This window comes from Mustela erminea, chromosome 19 (genome assembly GCF_009829155.1).
Source record: "Mustela erminea isolate mMusErm1 chromosome 19, mMusErm1.Pri, whole genome shotgun sequence".
NCBI lineage: Eukaryota > Metazoa > Chordata > Mammalia > Carnivora > Mustelidae > Mustela > Mustela erminea.
The window spans coordinates 15,295,378-15,317,448 of NC_045632.1; the positions used below are offsets into that span (position 1 = coordinate 15,295,378).

At 52.5% G+C, this 22,071-nt stretch overlaps 1 protein-coding gene across 3 annotated transcripts in view; it reads right to left on the reverse strand.

The window, feature by feature from the left end:
* Positions 1 to 834: 834 nt before the first annotated feature.
* Positions 835 to 22,071, reverse strand: part of SUPT5H (SPT5 homolog, DSIF elongation factor subunit) — a 28,170-nt gene continuing 6,933 nt past the window's right edge. For 2 of the 3 annotated variants that reach the window (XM_032323195.1, XM_032323196.1), the window contains exons 4-30: positions 19,691 to 19,756; positions 19,145 to 19,156; positions 18,585 to 18,654; positions 18,400 to 18,468; positions 18,232 to 18,297; positions 17,954 to 17,984; positions 17,523 to 17,591; positions 12,210 to 12,461; positions 11,052 to 11,141; positions 10,872 to 10,942; positions 9,316 to 9,421; positions 8,980 to 9,073; positions 8,752 to 8,888; positions 8,148 to 8,303; positions 7,902 to 8,048; positions 6,696 to 6,842; positions 6,483 to 6,608; positions 5,588 to 5,672; positions 5,142 to 5,261; positions 4,957 to 5,059; positions 4,740 to 4,867; positions 4,538 to 4,643; positions 3,957 to 4,115; positions 3,671 to 3,839; positions 3,122 to 3,325; positions 1,332 to 1,427; positions 835 to 1,258 (exon numbers count right to left, since the gene is read on the reverse strand). In XM_032323195.1, coding sequence (XP_032179086.1) covers positions 1,115 to 1,258; positions 1,332 to 1,427; positions 3,122 to 3,325; positions 3,671 to 3,839; positions 3,957 to 4,115; positions 4,538 to 4,643; positions 4,740 to 4,867; positions 4,957 to 5,059; positions 5,142 to 5,261; positions 5,588 to 5,672; positions 6,483 to 6,608; positions 6,696 to 6,842; positions 7,902 to 8,048; positions 8,148 to 8,303; positions 8,752 to 8,888; positions 8,980 to 9,073; positions 9,316 to 9,421; positions 10,872 to 10,942; positions 11,052 to 11,141; positions 12,210 to 12,461; positions 17,523 to 17,591; positions 17,954 to 17,984; positions 18,232 to 18,297; positions 18,400 to 18,468; positions 18,585 to 18,654; positions 19,145 to 19,156; positions 19,691 to 19,756 — 3,023 coding nt within the window. In that variant the 3' untranslated portion in view covers positions 835 to 1,114. The remainder of the gene's footprint in view (positions 1,259 to 1,331; positions 1,428 to 3,121; positions 3,326 to 3,670; positions 3,840 to 3,956; positions 4,116 to 4,537; positions 4,644 to 4,739; positions 4,868 to 4,956; positions 5,060 to 5,141; positions 5,262 to 5,587; positions 5,673 to 6,482; positions 6,609 to 6,695; positions 6,843 to 7,901; positions 8,049 to 8,147; positions 8,304 to 8,751; positions 8,889 to 8,979; positions 9,074 to 9,315; positions 9,422 to 10,871; positions 10,943 to 11,051; positions 11,142 to 12,209; positions 12,462 to 17,522; positions 17,592 to 17,953; positions 17,985 to 18,231; positions 18,298 to 18,399; positions 18,469 to 18,584; positions 18,655 to 19,144; positions 19,157 to 19,690; positions 19,757 to 22,071) is intronic. The other variant, XM_032323197.1, reaches the window with a different exon arrangement.

Genomic DNA, 22,071 nt, shown 5'->3' on the forward strand with positions numbered 1-22,071 from the left:
AGAATCTCCCTCCTTACGTCGAGAAAAGTAAGATAAGGCTTATGTAAACTTGGAACAAAACATGGAAAGACGACCACGTGACATTTAGGGATAAATACTGAGGTCAGGCTTCTGAGCATTCCCTGGTGGAGCGAAATGGACTGGGGCTGCTGCTTCAAGTGGGTCCTATCTGCTACGTACTGTTTCCTAAGCTGGTGGTGGTGGACATGGGTGTTCCGGGTGTTGTAATTTCTTTTTTGAATATCTGAAGTATTTTATAATACATTTGATATTGCATTTATTTTTTAAAGAAGACATTTGTCGGGTAAGAAAGGTCAAGGTACTAACAAGCCCCATTCTCTACCTTGCTCCCCATCTCCATCCCCAAGCCATGAGACAGGCCACAGCAATTCTGGTGTCACTGGTTTGTGGGCTCCAGAGAGAGAACCGTCAGGTGTGGTATCCTGCACCATAGGGGGAATTCAGGTTTTCCTGGAGAGTTACGGATTTTCACTTCACATAACTGAGAAAGAGATGAAACTTCAATCACAGGCAGGCTCTGTCCTAATAATCTCTTTCCAGTGTCTCATACATTCATCCTGAAGAGCCCTCTGGCATGGGCAGTATCATTTTCTAGATGGGGAAACTGAGGCTTAGGTACCATCCAGTTATTTGCTCAGGAAGTAAGTGGGGTCTGCAAATGACCCCACTTACGAAACACACACACACAGGAAGTAAGTGGGGTCTGCAAATGACCCCACTTACGAAACACACACACACACACACACAGAGGAAGTAAGTGGGGTCTGCAAATGACCCCACTTACGAAACACACACACACACACACACACACACTTTTGACCAAACAGCTTTTTATTGAAAGACCATAACACAAAAGCAAGCTGTGGAAGGGAGGGTGCAGAAGGTGGGGACCCTCCTGCAGACTCTACTCTGATTCCCATGAACACCAGAGAGGGAGACAGGAACCCAGAAAGGAAAATAAAGGAAGTCCTGAACAACCACATTAGCCCTGGTCCGGGCCCCAGACCCTGCGTCACAGCGGAGGGCCAGGGAAGTTAGAAGGGACGCTCCCTGCCTGCCAGGTATCCACCAAGGTCTGCCCACCCTGCACTTCTCAGGCCTCCAGGAGCTTCCCCAGGAAGCGGAGATTGAGGATCTTGAGCTGCTCGTCAAGGTCCATGCGGACGATGCCGTCCTCACCATCGATGCTCAACAGGACCCCTGTGGCTTCCCGGTCCTCACCCAGGATCACCTTCACCTGGGTGGAGGGACACAGGGTCAGGCTCTGCATCAGCAGCCCCAGGCCCCCCCGTCTCCTGGCCCCTCATTACCTTGTTGTTCTTGGTGGGGGTGATGGGCTCCAAGTGCTCGCTGGAGATGCTGACCACCTTCTCACTGTCCTTTAGGTACACAGAGCACATGCCTCCCTGTAGGCAGGGACAGCCCGGTCAGTCTGGCCTGTTTCCAGTGTAGGACTGCTGCCCACATTCAGGGGGCATGGGCTCAGGGCTCATTCCAACAAGTCGCTTTCCCAAGGTGACGCGGGCAGGAGAGCCCAAAAGCTAGGCCTGGTTCCTGGGCCTGTGGTGTGTGGGGACACAGCCTGACCAGGCCAGCATGGGAAGCACCATAATGAAGCTGACTCAGACCAAAAGAGACTGCTGCTCAGGCACCTGACTCTTCAAGTCCCCATGCGGGCCTCATCTTTCCTCCCCTGGGCCCGTCCGTTATCTCAGGGATGTCCTCATACTCCCTAGTGCCTGCCCGGAGCTCTGGCCTCATGTTGGTCAGCTCTTCCACCAACAACCTCCAGCTCTGACATGTGTTCATTTTGCCTCCTGAGGGTCTCTGCCACCTCTCTCCTCTCTTCCTCACAGCCTCACAGGGCGGGCTGACCTCCCCCCAGGGCTCACAGCCCTCTGTCTCACCTCCCTAGTCCATCCCTGCTACAGCAACATGGTGAATTAATTCCAAACCACAGACCTGATCCCACAGTTTTCTGCCTGCTTAGCTTCCTCAGGACACAGTCCAAGGTCCCCAGTCTGCCACGTGACCTGGCCCAGTCCCTTCTCTGGCCTTGTCACTCACCTTCCCCTTAGGCTATGTTTCAGCCACAATGAACATACTTCAGCTCCCCACATGTGCCAGGCTTTCCCTCACCACCAGGCCTCAGTGTGTCCTGAGTGTGTGTCCCCCTTTTTGGGACACACTGAGCCCCTCCCCAGCCACTTCTCTCGGGTTACTCCTATTCGTTCTTCAGGTCTTGGTGCAGACACCTCATTCTCCAGGAAGCAGCTCGCAAGCCCCTCCAAAGTTAAGTAAAGGTGCCTCCTCTAGGTTCCCATAGCTCCTTTTGCCCTTGGGGCTTCCCCTGTCCCAGCTCTGGTCACTCAGGCTCTCTTTCTTTAGGGACATGTCTGCCTCCTCAACCAGAATGTGAGCTATGTGACGGCAGGACCTGGAGCTGTCTTGGTCCCTGGTGTTTAATTCAAATAATATTTACTGGAAGGCCAGCACACTCTTTCTTGGTCCCTCATCTAGGAACAAAGGCTACTTACTTAGGAACAAAACACAGGCTTAGTAATCAAAGAATCAGCCCTGAGTCAACTTTAAGCTTTTAGGCAGCAGGTAAGTAACATGAAAAAAATTACATGGAGTTACAATTACATGGAGATACTTCAAAAGGTTTCCCTGAAGGATGATTAGCAGTTTACTAGTAAGAGTTCTAAGAAGGAAGAGCATCCTAGCCAGAGGAAAGTGATGAGCAAAGGCCCTGAGGCTACAGAGAACTTGGTGACAGTAAAGAATGGAAAGGCCAGTAATGCTGCAGCAGGGGTGGGGTGCCTGGCAGAACACACAGTCCCTGTTACGGAACTGGTCTCAGAGGACTATGTTAAAGAGTAACCTAGTCCCTGGGTGCCAGTCACTGCTCCAGGCTGGGAAGGCCCCAGCTATGCCCTGTGGGGCCTGCAGGCTGGCCCTACCACACCCACTTTTCCAGTTATAAACAGATACTGGAGAATGTGGTTAGGTGATTAAAAACAGAAACCCAGTGGCCACAGAGATTGGGGATCCCAAAGGAGAGGACAACTACCCACCCACCAGCCTGGGCCCCACTTACTGTGACGCTGCGGATGACTCCTGTCTGCCCCACCACCTGCGTATCCAGGTAGGTGTCCCGCACCTTCACCTGGATGTCTGTGGTTACCCAGTCGCTGGAGTTCTGCTCAATGCCTGAGCCTGGTGTGTGCGGGTTGTAGCCCCCAGGGGAAGGGGCTCCGGGTGTCATCGGACTGTAGCCAACAGGGCTCGGGCTCGGGCTGGCCTATGAGTGAAAGGGGGACAGCGTCGTTGGAATTAGGTCATCTAGCTTGGCTGTCCCCACAGACTCAAGGCCCATTCTAACCCATCTCCCCCCTTTTTTAAAGATATATTTTAGAAAATGAGAGAGAGTGAGCATTCAAGTGCAGGGAGGGGCAGAGGAAGGGAAAGAAACTTTAGCAGACTTCCCCGCTGAGTTTGGAGCCTGACACAGGGCTTACTTAGTCAGTCTCAAGACCCTGAGATCACAACCTGAGCCGAAACCAACAGTTGACAGCTGAACCAACCAATGCACCACCCTGGCCCACTGTAGCCCACCGCCCTTAAGGACATGCAAGCTGGTCCATACCTGATAGGCCATGGGGGAGGGTGTGGGGTGGTAGCTGGCCGGAGAGTGGGTGTTCTGGTACCCTGCTGGGCTTGGTGCCACCTGGTGGTAGCTCTGGGGGCTGGGGCTGGGCTGGTAGGAGCCTTGAGGAGAGGGGGCAGCATAGGGGGAGAACTGGTCTGTGTTGTACCTGGAGAGTCAGAGACAGAAAGGGGCACTTGCTGGAGATGGTGTTGAAGAGAAGAAGGTAATGGCAGTGGGGAGGGTCGGGGCAAGGTCTAATTAGGGTCAGCCCCAGTGGACTCACATGGCTGGCGTCCCTGGCGTCTGTGGGTTGTACTGAGGGTTGACCTGTGGGGATGAGGGGTCGGGATAGCCAGGTGTTTGGGGATTAGGGGTGCCCCCATAGGCCTGTGGGGATGGGGTGGGCTCGTCGTCGAAGGCATACTCATATTCTTCCTCTGCCCTGTTGGAGAAAGAAGTCTGTTGAGAATGACTGCGGTGATCACAGCGATGCAGCAAATGCTTCCAGAACAGCACTGGACACCTCACAACAGCCCCGTCCAGAGGCTTCCATTTCACAGCTCAGACTGGGAGGCAGAGACAATGCTGCAGCCCAAGGTCACGAAACTGGTCACACGACTTCAATTGCACAAATCTGTCTAGGAGCCCAGGACTTAACCACAGCAGGCTACTCTGGTGGGGACTGGACACTATCTGATCCCCAGCCCCAGTCCCAACCACCAATTCGCACATAAGCAGCCCCAGGCGGGGAGCAGAGAATTCAGGGAGGGCCATTCAGACCCCTCCATCCCGCAGACACCCGACATAACCACTTGCACACACACACGGGCTCAGGTAACCCTGTCCCCACTCCCCAATCCTCACCGGGATGGCGTGTTGGGATTGTTGGGGTCCCACGCCCCACTCTGAGCAGGAGTACGGCTGCCATCATGCAGGGGTGTCTGTGAACCGTAATGCGGGGTGCGGCTGCCTAAAACGGGAGAGTGGGAGAGAGGTGTTCGTCTGTTATGCCCTGTCTCTAGGCCACGCCACATCACCCCTCATCCCTGTCCCCGGGCAAGCTCACCATCCTGGAGAGGTGTCTGAGAGCCATACATGGGTGTGCGGGAGCCAGAGCCGTACATGGGCGTCTGGGAGCCGTACATGGGCGTCCGCCCGTAAGTGGAGGTCATGCCTCCCGGGCGCCGCGAGCCCCTGTGGACACAGAGAACCAGTGGGGTGAGGAGAAACCTCTAGCCACCTAACAACCCCCACTCCCGGCCCCACGCTGCCCCGGTGCGTACACCGTGGTGAGCCGCTGACGGTCCACAGAGATGGTCTGGCAGGTGGAGTGCAGCTCCACGCGGGCTGTGGACTCAGTGGCATCCTTCACCACACCAATGTAGCCTGGTGAGAGCCAAGAAGTCAGGCTGGGTGGGGTGCCCCGCCATGCCCCTCCTTAGGCCTCCCACATGGCCCTCAAGGTCACCTTTGTAGGGCCCCTGGGAGATGCGAACGGTCTGCCCTATGAGCTCGTTGTCTCTCCGCCCCCGGCCCCTGCTCATGCCTCCGCTGCCGCCACCGGGGCTGCCAAAGCCACCACGCTGACCTAGGGAAGAAGGATAACATCACCAGTTCCCAAAGCCATGTCCTCCCCTACATGCTGTGTCTACAGACAGAGCACCCTCAAGCCTCCTCTCCCCCAGCTTGACTACCCCAAGGCACACCCCGGGTTTAAGAGCTTCCTCTGGGCAGCCTGCACTGCCATGACTGCCCTGGCTGCCACTGGGAGCTGCGGGGCAGGGGGAGGATCCTGGTCACTGTGAGCCGAGAACCCCATCATGGCCAGGCCAGTGGAGCAGGCACCCAGAGAGTATGGGCTGAATTATCTCCCTCCCCCAGTCCCCAGCCCCACCCCTGCCCACTCGCTCTCACCTCCAGCGCTAGGGTGCATGGGACTGCTGATCCGAGGGCTCATGGGGGCAAAGCCGCCCACTGTGAAGTTGGTCACATCTCGGGGCTAAGGAAGGGATGAGCACTGAATGGGCAGGCAGGAGCCTGAGGGATGGCTCCCCCAGGCCACTACCTGCCTCCATTTGGGAACAGCTCCTGCCTGAACTGGCCTGGAGGCCATCCCTCACTGGAGGGATTGAGGAAATGCCTCAATTTCCCTTTGGGGAAACTGCCACCTCCATGCCACTGTCAATCAAGAGGCCCGGTCCTCTCCTGGCTGGAGTCTGAAGAATTCCTCACCCCGTGCGTAGGACTCTGAGGACCAGCTCCTGCTCCCAGCTCCCCAGAGTCTGGGCCTCATTTCCTGATGACTGCTTCTGTGCAGCCTTCCCACGCGTCCCACCTCATCTACATTTGCTGCTCCCCAGAAACATTCATAGCTCTGGGTCCCTTTGTTCAGGTCTGTGCTCGGGTGTCATCTCAAGGAGGCCTTTCCTGAACCTTCTCCCTCTAAGGCAGCACCCCCCCCCCCCAACAATTCTCTCCCTATTCTGTTCTACTCTCCTTCATGGTGCTTGTCCTAGCCTCATAGGCACTACATCTGTATTTACTGATCTGCTCATCTGCGGCTAGCAGCTCTAGAAGCACACACATGTTCGCCTTATTCGCTGGTGTATCTCCAGTGGCAAGGCACCTGTTAGGTGCTCAAAAAAACTGAATGGATGAATGATTTGGTAAAAAGTTTGGAATCTCAGTAAACTCTGGTACGGACCTGAGCCTGACACGTGCCCTCCTAATCCCCAACAAGCCCATTCTCGTTGCTGCTAGGGCCAGGGAAGGCCAGGAACCCAAGGGCCAGGAACTACACCCGCCTTACCTTGGAGCCCCCTGCCAGGACGAGGTGGCGGGTCTTGCAGACAAACATGCCCCCGTTCTCCACCAGTTTCTTGCAGTGCAGGAAGGCGAAGCTGCGGAAGAGATGGCGAATTTCGCCCTCCCGGCCCTGGATGGGGAAAGGATGGTCACTCTTAGGGCTGTGGCCCACTCTTGTAGTTTCAAGCAGGGCCGATGGGCGGGACCTTATACTCACTGAGTGGGGGCCGTCAATGACCTTGACGATGTCCTTCACATGGATGTTATTCTGTTCTGAGTCCAGGGCCACGGCAAAGCGGTTGTCCTTCTTCCGGGTCACAGCCTGATGCCTGACAGTCACCACCTTCCCATACATGTTCAGCACCTACAGATGGAGAGGGGGATGCTGAGCCATGAGAGTACAAAGGCGTGACGTGGAGCAGGGCTTCCCTAAGGTGGGACGATTCTTCCTTGCGGAAGACCATCCCAAGCTCTGCAGAAGTCCAAACTCCCTGGCAGTCTCAGGGCACCACCGCCCAGGCACTGGGTCAAACAAAAATGTTCCGAGTCATTCCAAAATGCCTTTCGGGAAGACAGTCCATCCCGACTAAGCATCAGGGATCTGAGAAATGGGTGGAGAAGTAGATGTTAACATAATGTTTACCCATCACTGTGTGCCAGACCCCCTACTAAATTCTTCACACAATATTTCACTGAAGCCTCAAAACTTCTCTCTGAGATGGCTGTGGTCATGATTCCCATTTTTTTTTTTTTTAAAGATTTTATTTATTTTCTTGACAGACAGAGATCCCAAGTAGACAGAGAGGCAGGCAGAGAGAGAGAGAGGAGGAAGCAGGCTCCCCGAGGAGCAGAAAGCCCGATGCGGGGCTTGATCCCAGGACCCTGGGATCATAACCTGAGCCAAAGCAGAGGCTTTAACCCACTGAGCCACCAAGGCGCCCCCATGATTCCCATTTTACATGGCGGGGGGACTCTCAGGCCAAGAGAGGGTGAGTCACTAGCCCAGCATCACACAGCATGGAGCAATAGGCCCCAGGTATGAATCAAAGTCCAGGGTCCTAAGCATTAGGCTCTGACTCCCATGAGCACTGGGTATGGGTGGAGGGGAGGAGGGCACCTGCAGTCCCCAGCCCTGAGCAAGCATCTAGGTTTACATATTTGATCTCAGGGCCTCAGTCATAACAAATGAAGTGCATGCTACTATTATTTCTGTTTTACAGGGTGCGAAACATGCATGGAGAGAGTCAATGACCTGCCACTTACCCAACACCACAGAGCCAACCTGGGCTGACAGCCCTGATCGGCCCCCCAAAGCAGTCTGGGTTCATGGCTACCATACTCCACCACCTCCCAGGATAAGAGGAGCTCAAGGGAGAGGGAGACCCCTATAAGGAAGCCCCGCCACTGAGTGCAACACACACACCTGGAAGGTCTCCCGCTCCAGTCGCACGATGACACCCACGGTCTGGGGGTCCAGCTGCACCAGCTCCCCCCACTCATGCTGGCCCCCCACATCCACGCCCGATGCCGTCTCTGAGCAGAGCTGCAGGTCCCGGGGAAGCACCTTCAGCTATGGGAAACAGGAAAGGGGTGAAGCAGGGTCCCAGTAGCTCCTCAGCCTGGGTCTCCTCCTGGCACATTCCACGCTGCTTCCCCTCCCCCCACCTACCTCATGCATGGTGAGGTCAGAGAAGAGGATGACGAAGTTCTCTTCCACTCGCACAATGAGACCTGTGTCACCCTCAAATCGGCCAGCAATCACCTTCACATGGTCCCCCATTTTAAAGTACTTCCGAAGTTCCTGGGCTGGGAACTCCAGCATGTCCTGGGGACCGGGTGTGGGGAAGCTGAGCGGGGAAGGGAGGCCACCACAGCCTGCCTGCCTCGCCGTTTCCAGAAGCCACTCATATTCTCAGAAAACCTTCCCAAGACCCACTCTAGGCTCAGCACCCAACCACAGACTCCTGTAGGCTGCCTGGACAACCCTCAGACTGCCCCAGAGACAGCTCACTTCAGACTTGTGGTATTAGCCTGGACAACCCTTTACTCCACACACAGAAAGGTGGTCCCCAAGACACTTCCTCAGACCTAGCCGGTGAAAGCCTCACCCCGGACACACCATGCTAGCTAGCCTGGACAAACCCTCACACGGACACAAAGACCCAGACACATGAACCCTTACAGCAAACACAAACCAGGCAGCCCCCTCAGATTACTCCAGACTACACCTTGCTCTCAACCCGACCCATACATATAGGCAGCAGGGCGCCCACCTTGAGGTCCTCGTGCTTGGGCATGATGGTGATCTTGTTGCCGTCCACGCTGAGAATCTTGCCCTGCAGGTTGATGAGTTCACCCTCACACACCTCCACGTTGTCCCCAGGCTGGAAGTTGTGCTCCCTCTCCTTCCCTGCAGGGGCAGGTGCATGGCTGACTTGCAGGGTGCCCGCCATGAGCCGCCCCCTCCTCTTTGGCCTGAATTACTGCCAGAGACCAAATACCTGTGCTCTCAGTCACGACCTCAAGGTCAATACCCTCCGGCTGGTCCTCAAACTTCTCCAGCTCAGAGAGCGTGGGCTTCACACCCTCCGTGATCTGAGCCCCAAAAGACAAGGGGAAGAAGAGAAAGTAGACGAAGGTCTGTGTCACAGCCCAGCCAAGGGAGCTATATGGTGAGATTTATATCCACAGGGACACTCCTACACTCCTGACTCGCAAGACTGTCCAGGACAGACCCCGATAACCCCCTGCTCTGGGGCCTGGACTGAAGGAGGGAGAGAAAGCCTGGCCTCCCGGCTCCCCAGCATGGTAAGCAAGATGCCCCTCGGGACCCTCACCACAGCAGACATGGCAAAGCTCTTGAAGAGAAAGCCCTTCCGGCTGTAACGGTTCCCCTCGAAGATGAGGAAGTCACCGTCGGAGGCAACATCGCCGCCAAGGGACCTGGGATTTTGTGGGGGAGAGAAGATGGGGAGGGGGACTAAGGAGAGAATCTTGCTAAGCCTCAGGCTCCTTTGCTGGCAGAGGGGGAAGGATCACAGGACCGCTGCCCATCCCGCCCCACTGCGTGCCCTACTAGCCGAGTGCCCTGTCCCTGCACTCCCTGCACTCTCTCCTGTGTGACCTCAGCACAGCGCAGCTCACCCTCCGACGAGCTACCATCTGATGCATCTCCCTGACCAGAACAGCCACTCCCAAAGGGCAGGAGTCTCACCGTTTCCACTCACTGCTAGTCCCCCAGAGCAGCAGCCTGCACACCAGAGGCACTTGGTGAAATACTAGCTCGACACAATATTGGACCATGTCAATGGTTATCACGCATGGAGCACTCAGCCTGAGCCTGACCGGGCCATGCGCCTTTCAGACTGCCCCCAAAGCCTGTGACGTCACTCACATGCCCTGCATTTCCCAAGGAAATGAGGGAGTGAAGCACGCATGGGGCACACTTCCTGGCTAGGGTGGTCTGAGTCTGGATTCGAATTCGGGGGCTGGGACTCCCAAGCCTCTGCTCTAACTCTCCCGGCCCTGCATGTGGGTGGGCAACATTCAGTTCTGGCCCACACTTCTACAGTGAGAAGGGAAAGCCTGCCCCACTCCCAAAAAGGGAGTGTGGGGGAGCACGGCGAGCTCTTCCTGCCACTTGATCCTCTTCTCGGTGTGCTGAGTTTGGCAGAGGCCAGAACAAGCTCTGTGGGCGGGGCCGGGCACTCAATAAGAAGGTCTGGTCAAGTGGAAAGCAGGGGGGTGAGAGGGTCCAATTCAGGCATGTGAAGTAATAGCCAAGTCCTGGGGTGCAGCTCAAAAGGTGTTCTATAATTCCCCTTTAAAGGCATGAAAAACCATCTGGTGGCTGACAGGGAGTTCTAGAACAGGACCAGTGGTTCACGTTCCTCCGTCTCCTCGTCACCCGGCCTCCCCATCAGGAGCCTTCTGGTTAGCCCTGGAACACTGGGGTCCTTGGGCTGCTCCAAAGCTCCCTCCATCTGGGGAGGGTGAGGGACACCCCCTGATGGGAAAGGGCTCTGCAGCCCTGTCTCCACTGTCCAGGCATGAGGATGTCAGGAAAAGAGACCTCACATAGCCCGACATGCCGAGGGATGCAATTGCCGTCCCTGATACTGGGGCCAAGTGCTACTCGGGGTACACGTGCACATTAACTCATCTGACACTCATGACAATCCCAAGAGGCAGGGGGCATCCCTGTTGGTGGTTATAGCAGAGGAGCCTGAGGCCCAGGATGTTCAGTAACTCAGCTGAGGTGATGCTGCCAAGCTGACCAGTCACAAAGTAAACCAAGGATGGGTCAGGGGGCCCAACCCTGCAGGGGAGCCCGGAGGCACACTCTGCGTCACAGCTCAGGGGACCTCACCCAGCCAGGCCCTAGGACACTCACCTGATCTTCTCAGCGTCAAACAGCCTCTGTGGAGGCCGCTTAAACTTCTTCCTTTTGGCAAACCAGTCTTTCTGTGGAGGAAAGAGGGCGCGGGTGGGAAGGGTGGAGGAGGAGGGCTCGGCCACCAGCAAGGATCAGGCATGCTCCCCGCCCATGGGCCACAGGGTGTCCCCCTGGTACCAAGCTCATGCGGGCCTTGATGCGGTCGTAGTCAATGCGGGGGATCATCTTCAAGGAGATGGTGTTTTGGCTGGGCTCCACATAATCCACCTGAGGAGAGGGGGGTGGTCAGGAGGGCCCTCGTCTTCCCTCCCCCATCCCAGACACAGGAAAGGCAGGAAAGCGGGTGATGGGGAAGAAATCACACTCCCGAGAACTCCCTGCCTATTCTCTAGCCTGTCTCCCCTCAGCTCAGAAGCAAAATACCTACTACTTGCTTGACACCTCTCCACGGACATCCGAAAGGCCCCTGAAGTCTAGCACAACCACAAACAACCTCCTGCTGGCTCCCAAGTCTGCTCCTTGCCCGGTCTTCTCCCACTCCATCATTCCTTCTGCTCTGGCACACAGCCTGGGAGTCATTCTTGGCTCCCTCTTACTCTTCCATCCATCTCCATCGTGCTACCAACCCCTGTCAGCTCTGTCTTCAGAAACTAACCTCATCCTCCTCCTCCTCCCTGCTGCCACCCTGGGCCTGCCCCACCATCACCTGCCGCCAGGACTATGGCAGTGGTCTCCTCGCTGGTCTCCATGCTCCTGTGGCCCCATCCAGTCCAGCCCAGGGTTTGACGGTTAGGTAATTCTTTATTGCAGGGTGCTGTTCCCTACACTGCAGGACAGTAGCATCAATCCTGGCTTCTATCCACTAGATGCTGAACAACTCGCTCCTCAATTGACACAACCAAGAACAGTGCCCTGTGGGCAATACTGTCCCTGCCTGAGAACCAGGTATCTATCCTCCAAGAAGCTGTCAGAGCAATCCTATTAAAATCCAAGTCCCGCCACATCCCTCCACCTCTAGTAGAAGCCAAAGCCCTATGACAGGCCACAGGCACAGTCCCCTCCCTGGGCCCTCCTCCTGTTACTCTCACTCTGGGGCACTCTGCTTCAGCTAGGGCAGACCTATGTGCATGCTGTTCCTTCCACTGCAACTCTCTTCCCCAAGAATCCTACAAGGCTCCCTCCCTCACCTCCTTCAGATCTTACTCCCTGTGCTTTGAAGATGCACAGAAGATGTTCATCCATTTCAATGAAAAGGGAGGGGCACAGGAGAGCAGGAGTGTGACAGCAGCAAGCCCTGGCTCCTCAGCCTCCCTGCCCTGCCCCCAGCCCTAGCACCTGGGCGATGTCGTCCTTATAGATGCCCCTCTTGAGGCGGACCCAGGATTTTGGCTTCAGGTTGGCCACCTCCTTCACAACTTTGAGCACGTCTGTCATCTCCTTGATGGGCACCATCTGTTGGTTCCAGTAGCCGAGCCGCAGGTTGCCCACACCCTCGATGGCCTGCTTCACATGCGTCTGCTTGTAGGCCTCCACGTAGATGTAGCCCTTCACGTGCTCCGGCGCCACCACTGACTTAATCTGCAGGGGCTGCAGGGCCGAGCCCATGGCAAGAGAGAGTGAGACAGTAGTGCCACGAACAGTGACAGCTGCCATAACAGTGCCCGCTCTTCCAGGAATTTATCCCACAGAAACATCCGTGCAATGACCAGACACAAGGATGTCCGTGGCAGAGTTACTGATTACAGCAAACAAACAAGACTGGACATTTGTAAATGTCCTCAAGAGGGAACTGTTAAACTACAGCATAACCACTCCATGAAATATAACGTAGAACTTACAAACTAATGAATCTGTATGTAGTGACATGGAAAGGTAACCAACACAGGGGCACCTGGGCAGCTCAGTCGGTTAAGTGTCTGACTCTTGATACCGGCTCAGGTCATGATCTCAGGGCTGTGAGATCGAGCCCTGCGTTGGACTCCACACTAGGTGCGAAGCCTGCCTGAGATTCTCTCTCTCCCTTTGCCCCTCTCCCCACCCTCCTGGCAAGCATGCTGTCTTTAAAGGGGAAAAAAAAAAAAAGAAAGAAGGAAAGGTAAACAGTGTATACTACGTGAAAAAATAAATGGATGGAAGAGAACTGGAATAAGTACACTAACAGCAAACAGAACACATTTTAAGACAAAAGCTACCAGAGATAAAAAAGGACATTTATACTGATAAACCGTTCAATCATTCAAGAAGATACAAGAACTACAAATACATATGAACGTAACAACAGAAGCTCAAAAAACAAAAGGCAAAAAAGCAACAGAAATAAAAGGAGAAACTGACAGTTCACTAGTAATAACTGGGGACAAGACCCCACTTTCAAAAATAGACAGGACTAGACAGAAGATCAACAAGGAAACAGAGCACTGGAGGAACCCTATAAACCGACTAGACTGCACATGCATCTACAGACAAAACTCTATTGAACATCACCAGTATGCATACTCTTTTTTTTTTTTTTAAAGATTTCATTTATTTATTTGACAGAGAGAGATCACAAGCAGGCAGAGAGGCAGGCAGAGAGAGAGAGAGGAGGAAGCAGGCTCCCCGCTGAGCAGAGAGCCCAATGCGGAACTCGATCCCAGGACCCTGAGATCATGACCCGAGCCGAAGGCAGCGGCCCAACCCACTGAGCCACCCAGGCGCCCCCAGTACGCATACTCTTATGGCACACTTAATACTCTCCAGGATAAACCGTATGTTAGGCCATTAACTTAAGTATCAACAACTGTAAAAGAACTGAAATTGTATGAGATACACTCTCCAACCACATGCAAGTGAAATTAGAAATCAGTAACAGATTTAGAAAATTCAAAACTATATGGATATACACTAAGTAACCAATGGATCAAACGTTAAGAATTACAGGGGGCCTGGATGGCTCAATGGGTGAAGTGTGCGACTCTTAATCTTGGGGTTAAGGGTTCAAGCCCTACACTGGGTGCAGAGATTACTTAAAAATAAAATACTGTATCATCTATCTATCTATTTATTATTTTTTAAAAAATTTTATTCATTTATTTGACAGAGACAGAGATCACAAGTAGGCAGAGAGAGGAGGAGGAAGCAGGCTCCCTGCTGAGCAGAGAGCCCCGCCCAGGACCTTGAGATCACGACCCAAGCCGAAGGCAGACACTTTACTCCACTGAGCCACCCAGGTGCCCTCTATTTATTTTAAAGATTATATTTATTATATTTATTTAAAGATTCTATTTCTTTAGTCAACAGAGAGACAGCAGAAGAAGAGGGAGTGGGAGAGGGAGAAGCAGGCTTCCCACTGAGAAGGGAGCCAACACGGGGCTTGATCCCAGAACCTGGGGATCATGACCTGAGCCGAAGGTAAAGGCTTAACCACTGAGCCACCCAGGCATCCCTAAAAATAAAATATGTAAAACAAAAAAACCCAAGAATTATAAAGGGAAATTAGAAAGTATTTTGAGATGGATGAAGACAAAACACTAAAACTTTTGGGATATGAAAGAGCTGTGCTGTAAATTTACAGCTGTAAAAAAGAAAAATGTCTAGGGGTGCCTGAGTGGCTCAGCTGGTTAAGCGTCTGCCTTCGGCTCAGGTCATAGCAGGGTCCTGGAGTACAGCCCCGCATCTGGCACTCTGCTCAGTGAGAAGCCTGCTTCTCCTTCTCCCTCTGCCTGCTCATGCTCTTACTCACTCTCTGATTCAAATAAATAAAGTCTAGAAAGAAAAAAAGAAAGAAAGAGAAAGAAAGAAAGAAATCTCACATCAATAACCTAAACTTCCACCTTTAAGAAACTAAAAAGGTTAAGTCTGTTAAGTGTCCAACTCTTCATTCCCACTCAGGTCATGATCTCAAAGTTGTTGGATCGAGGCCCATGCTAGGCTCCGTGCTAGGCATGGAACCTGCTTGGGATTCTCTCTCTCGTTCTCCCTCAGGCCCTTCCCGCCTCTTAAAAAAAAAAAAAGAAAGAACTAGAAAAGGAAAAGAAAACTAAACCCCAAGCAAGCAGAAGCGAAGAAGTAACAGAGTAGAAATAAATAAAAGAGAGGGAGTAGAAAAACAGAGAAGTCCGTCAAAACCAAAAGCTGGTTCTTTGAAAAGACTAACAAATTTGACAAACCTTTAGCCAGACTGACCAAGAAAAAGACAAGAGACTCAAGTCACTCAAGACTCAAATTACTAAATCAGGAATGGAAGAAAGGTCATTACCACCAACCTGACAGGATTAGGAAGCAAGTGTGAAGAAGTGTACACCAACAGATTAGATAACCTCAATGAAACCAATGTTTTCTGTAGAAAGACGTACATTACCAAAACTGACTCAGAAAGAAATAGAAAATCTGAATAGACCTACAAGAAGTAAAGATAATGAATTAGTAATAGAAAAAATCTCAACACATACACACACACAGAGCCAGGACTAGACAGCTTCACTGGTGAATTCTCCCCAATTTTTTAAAGTTTTTAAAGGATTTTATATATTTGAGATAGAGTAAGAGCAAGGGAGGGAGAGAAAGAGAGAGAAAGCATGAGCGGTGGTGGGAGGAGCAGGGGAAGAGGGAGAAGCAGGCTCTCCACTGAGCAAGGCAACCCAGCATGGGGCTCAATCCCAGGACCCTAGGATCATGACTTGAGCCAAAAGCAGACACTTAACCGACTGAACCAGGCGCCCCTCTACCCAATGTTTTATTTTTTTTAATTTACTTTTTAAAAAGATTTTATTTATTTATTTGAGAGAGAGAGAGCACATGCATGAGAGGGGAGGGATCAGAGGGAGAAGCAGACTCCCCGCTGAGTAGGGACCCCCCCCAACACCCCCACCCGCCACCTTGGGGCTCTGATCCCAGGACCCTGAGATCATGACCTGAGTCGAAGGCACTTGCTTAACCAACTGAGCCACCCAGGAGCCCTCTACCCAATGTTTTAACAACATCGATCCTTCACAAACTCTTTTTTAGAAGAGGAACGTTTCCCAATTCATCCTATGGATCTAATATTAACCTGATACGAAAAACAGGCATCGTTAAGAAACTACAGACTGGGGGCGCCTGGTGGCTCAGTGGGTTAAGCGTCTGCCTTGGTTCAGGGTCCTGGGATAGAGCCCTGCATCAGGTTCTCTGCTCAATAGGGAGCCTGCTTCCCCCTCTCTCTGTCTGCCTCTCTGCCTCCTTTTATTCTCTGTTAAATAAAAAAAATCTTTAAAAAGAAAGAAAAAAACAAACAAACTACAGACTACAGGCCGCCTGGGGGGCTCAGTCATTAAGCAGCTGCCTTTGGCTCAGGTCATGATTCCAGGGTCCTGGGATCGAGCCCCACATCAGGCTCCCTGCTCAGTGGAAAGCCTGCTTCTTCCTCTCCCACTCCCCCTGCTTGTGTTCCCCCTCTCTCTCTGTCTCTGTCAAATAAAATCTTAAAAAAATAATAGTAATAAATAATTTAAAAATTAAAAAATAAAATAGAACTGGATTCAGCAACATACACCATGTAATACCATTTTCTTTAAAAAGAAAAAAAAAACCTGACATTTTTTGACTTGCAGAGAAGATAACCCAGAAAGACACACACCAACAGTAATTCCTTCTAAAATCTGGGACTCAGGGAGAGAGGTCTGGCCGTCTACAATATGCACATACTTTGGTCATCAAAAACAATAATCAGTTGTAACTCAGATGGTACTAGAATTCTGCCCAGAACACATGATAGTGGTTTGAGTGTACTTCAAATGATCTGCAAATCCTACAACTATCCGCTCGGCCCCACAGACACACACCCACTGCCTCAGTAGGTAAAAGCAGTACACTCGGCCTAACACGGAGCATAGTACGGGAAAGCATCAGCAGCCACCATAGGGTTAGCAGGAACGCCCTGTTTCCTGAGTTTTGAGTATACCCTTCCCAGGGCTCGCTCCTGTTCCCAAACTGACAATTACGCCTCCGACAATAACTCTATTTATTGAACACAAGCTACAAGACGAGTCCCAGCTGAAAGCTAGACATGTCCAGAGCTATCTGATCCTAATGATGCCGAGGGGCAAGCAGGGCACCCAGAAAAGGGAAGTGGCTTGATCAAGGCCACAGGGCTAGGACGCAGCAGGGGCAGGATTCAAACTCCAACAGTCTAAAGAAAGATATGGGAACTTAATGCAGCCTCTTCATGCATTGTGGGCTGCGAGTGAGCCCTGAAGGGGCGGAACGGGCTCCTGCAAGGTCAAAGCGCCTCCCAGTGCACACACCTGTCCAGAGTAGGGGTTCAGTGGATATGTAATGACTGCATAAGGAGAGAAGAAAGGAATTCTCCCCCTGACAGGCCTGTCCCCTGACCCGCTCAGCCACACTGTTCCATCCTAGGACTCCTCCCAAATAGTGAAAGGGTGACAGCGGCCAAAAAGGGTTGGTGAACAGGCAGAACTCACTCAGAAAAGGCTCAGGGGCTGCTGACCCCTGCCAGGAATGCAGACAGTGAAGACATTGTCGGGCACTGAAGAGCCCTTCAATCCAGGGAGGGACAGTTTTAGCTAAAGCAGCTCATAATGGGCACCTAGTACCCTTGGACCTACACTGTCCATTCCTTTGGGGTTCACTCTGTCTCTTTTTTCCAAGCTGCCTGCCTACCCGACTTACCGTGTCTGTGAACTGGTAGGCAATGAACTTGCGCATCAAGGAAATGGCTGTGGCCCGTTCCTCCCCAATCTGAAAGACAGACAGACTTCAGAGAGATGAGGACATGAAGGACGGACACACGAAAGGGGTATGAGACAGCAGCAAGGCAGACAAAGTCACCAGGCAAGAAAGATAAAATAGACGAGAGAGAGAGAGAGAGAGAGAGAGAACAGGAGAAGAAGAGGTACAGAACAAGAGGGATGGGCAGCAAGACAGGGTGGGAGACAGTGAATAAGGAAGGGCAGCAGAGGTGGGTAGGGGGCTGGGAGATGGGAGATGACCAGGCAGAGACAGGACCAAGAGACTGACAGGCCAAGGAGACCCAGGACAGAAAAGATCATGAGCTCTGACAAGGCCACCTCCCCCACTCCCCAGCCTCCCAGAGGACACACCTTACATTTGACAGTCCACAGATTTGGATCCCTAGACAGGAGAGGAAAAGGAAGCCCTTCAGTGAAATGGCTTCATCACAAAAGATCTGAATCACCACACCATCCTTCTTCCTCTCCCTCCACCCACCTCTCCTTCTCCCTCCTTCCATCCATAAGCAAGAGAAAGAGGTCGAGTGCCAACTTGCTACTAGTCCCCACCACTAACCACTCTGTGCCTGCAGATGCACATCATCACCACACAAGATTCCCCCATCTCAGCCCAGGCCACCCCCCCTTACTTGACTCCTGGGAGCAGCTGTTGCTGGGTAATGTCATCTGAGAGCTCGTCGGATCCTCCATATACCCTGGAGAGAGGACAGCAGTTGGGAAGGGGCGTGATGCTCTGTTAGAGGCCTGACCCTTCCGGAAAAGGGACCACCCGCCTCCACCCACCCCCGCGCCCTTACGTCTCTCCCACAGATGACTTGGCATATTTCTTCATGTAATACTCGCCCAGTTCTTCCTCTCGCTGATCCCTGGGGTGTGAAGGGGGAAAGCAAACATGAATTAAAGGCTGTGGAGAGAAGGGTGGGCTGACTTGCCCCCAGATCTCCCCTGGGAGCCAGTCTCACCCTTTCGCCTCCCTACTTACCTCCAGAGGTTTTGTAGGCGGCGAGCCCCAGAACGGTCTTCATCCAGGACAACATTATCGATATTGGAGGCTGCAGAAAAATGGACAAACAGGATAAGGGGAGATGAAAGGCAGGGGCCTGGAGGAAGTGGTGGGGGCCAAGAGGGCCGGAGTTGGGCCCTGGGGCAGGAGACACCTCACTAAGGAACTCTCAACCCTCACCCGCTACTCTGTCCTGCTCAGTAATCCTGCTTCTCACAAAAAAGACTTCGGGGACAGGGCCCAATAGGTGGGGGCATCCAGCCATTCCCCATCTCACAGCCACTGAGGACGCCCTGAACTCCAACCCACCCCACCCATCCCTGTTGCCCACCACACTCACACGTACACATAAACACATACACACTTCCCCAGGCCAACGGCTGCAGACCTGGCCTCAGAACTCCCTGATTCTGGACCCTCTACGAGTCAGAGCCCCCAGGGCCAGACAGGGTCAGGGGTGGAGGGAGGGTGCTGTGGGCAGGAAGGAGATGTCAGGATATGGGAGAAGGGCCGGGGAAGCACAGTTTCCAGATTCTTACCTTCAATCTCTTCTACTTGGAGGAAGAGGAGGTGGTGGTGGTGGTGGTGGTGGTGGTGGTGGTGGTGGGCGAGGGCAGACAAAGTATGAGCCAAATTATAGCAGCGAAATCAACCAATGGGTTGGGGGGAGGGGAAGGGAGGGACACAGGAAGGTTGAAAATCAAAAGTAAAGGCCAGGCACCAGGTGGTTGGGGGAGAAGCCGAAATGTATGAGGCGCACAAAACGGAAAATAACAGGGAAGTGGGGGCACTGGCCCAGGAAGTGGGGGGTACGTTGGGACAGAGCCCACCCCCTACAACCCCCAGAAGGGATTCACTGGGGCCCTGGGATCCCAGAGTCCTCTTCCCACCACACCCACCACCCACAACCCCCGCCCCCCAACTCATGGGCCTAAAAGGAAAAGGGTACAGAGCTGGTCTCTCTGGCAACGACAGAAAGAAGCGAGGTGAGGGGGGGGGGTGCGGGGCATGGGTGGGGGATGGGCTCTCAAGACCCTCTAGGTCACACCCCAAAGCAGTTTTGCAGAGATGGGGCCCCCACACACCTTTCTCTAGAATGTCCTCTGCTCCATCCTCCCACTGGTCCTCATCCTCATACTCATCGTCCACATCTGCAACAGGAAAGCCAAGTGGTCGGGGAGGCAGCCACAGAAGAGATTACCTCGTGACCGTGGCTCCCGAGAGACAGCACTGGGAGGTGGGCATGACAACCACGCACCTTGCAGGTCAGCACAGAGACGCCAGCACAGGTCAGGCTCTCGCCTGGATGCCACGGAGCTGCTGCTTTAAGCCACAGGAATAGGTCTCCCCATGCAGATCCACTTCCACCTAGCTCTGAAAGCCACCCACCCCCAACCTACCCACAAGTCCATTTAAATAATCCAATTAGGGACACTAAGTTGGCTCAGTCAGCAGAGTGTGTGAGTCCTGATATCGGGGTCAAGAGTTCAAGCTCCACCTTGGGTGTAGTGGTCACAAAATAAATAAATAAATAAACTTAAAAAAAAAAATCAGATCAAAATAAACAAAAACGAAAATTCCCTCCAAACTATTAAGACCAGTATACATATGTTTTTTTAAAGACACGATTCACAACCTATTGGTGTTGTTATTATTCCTTCACACCTGTGACCCTAATGCATACTGAGTATCCCGTTTGCCCTGCTCTGCTGGGAGCACTTGCCACAGACTCCTCACGGAATCCTTGATCCCAGCACCGTTCGGATTTTCCAGTAAGGGCTCTGAAGCCCAGAGAGGGGACCTAACTGGCCCACAGCCTCTCAGCTGGTCCCGGAGAATCAGACTAGCTCCAGGGCTCATGCACCCAACCTCCTCACTGTGTTTCTCATGCTCTTTTGTATGTAGCGAATATTACTCAAAAAACTAAGCAGCGATACCTGCACGTGACGAAAAACTCCAAAGCTGACGAAAAACTCCAAAGCGTTCAGAGGCTACGTGTGCAGGGAAGTCTCCCTCCCATTTCTAGCCCCTGCCAACTCAGTCCCCTTCCCCAGACGCAACTCTGTGAGCAGTTTCTTGCCTAAAGATCACCTGAGCACATGGGGGAAGTGCGTCTAAACCCTCGACGGCCAACCGCCCCAGTACAACTTTTTAACACTGTTTGGTACCTTCCTCTTTTTCTAAGCAATGCTATCAGCCTGGGGCTCTTCCACAGGAGCACAAGCCTCATTTGCTATCAGACGATCCACCCCATAACTCATTTTACCAGGCCCTTACCATCAACCTATACTTAGGTCATCAGACAAGTACAACTGAAAACGGGACTACCGCAACTATCTTGTGTCTTTACCCACCTCTGAGAATTTAATCGCTGGGTTAATTCCTAAAAAAGAACTTCTGGATCAAAGGGTCCCTGCCTGTTAAACGTCAATGGGCACCTCCGCATAGCCTTCCCACATGCAGTGCCCAACCATGCTCCCACCACCAGTGCCTGCTTGTCCCTGGCAGTCCACATCTGTCACACAGCATGTTATCCCTTCTACTACCTAAGATCCCTTCTCAAAGAAAGGACTCCCTCCCCTCAGCCTTTAAGGGGAGGACCAGGAGTACGCTGAGCATGTCCCGCCCATCTGCTCCCTGGTTCTCCCTTAGGGAAGAGGTCTCATGAAAATGGCCGATGGCATTCCAAGTAGCTCTCCTTGACATGGGTGTGGGGAGCAAGTGCCCTCACGGATGGCTGCTGGGAGGTAGGACCTTTTCAGGGCCAATATTTGGCTGCAGACATCGAAAGGCTTTAAAGCCATGTGCATCTCCTTTGCCAAGGAGTTTGACTTATAGGACTTTAGCATGTAGAAAATTTTCAGGATCCATGACAGATAAAATACATTTTCACTTATCTCTAATTGAAAAGTCACATTCATGTCAATTACAAACAATGGAAATATATCATAATAACGTTAGCCGTAAACTCTAGTATTTTCCAGCACACTACAGCTGCTGATATCTCAAAATGTCATCTGCACTCATCACTACTTCAAAATTAGATTTTTATCAGACCCTATTAAGTCTTGTTATTTCAATGCATTCATGACAAAACCCACACGTTCTATAAATATTTAGGTCCCTTGGGGCGCCTGGGTGGCTCAGGTCATGATCTCAGGGTCCTGGGATCGAGTGCCGCGTCGGGCTCTCTGCTCAGCAGGGAGCCTGCTTCCTCCTCTCTCTCCCTCTCTCTGCCCGCCTCTCTGCCTATTTGTGATCTCTCTCTGTCAAATAAATAATAAAATCTTTAAAAAATATATATATATATATATATATTTAGGTCCCGTATTTCAGTATAATTATTCTCTTTGGAATCCTATGTTATTCTTCCCGTGAGCATTTCAGATCATGGTTCTACGAAGGGGTCTGCAGACTTCACCAGACTACCAAAGGAGCCACTGCACAAAAAAGGTTCAGAACACCC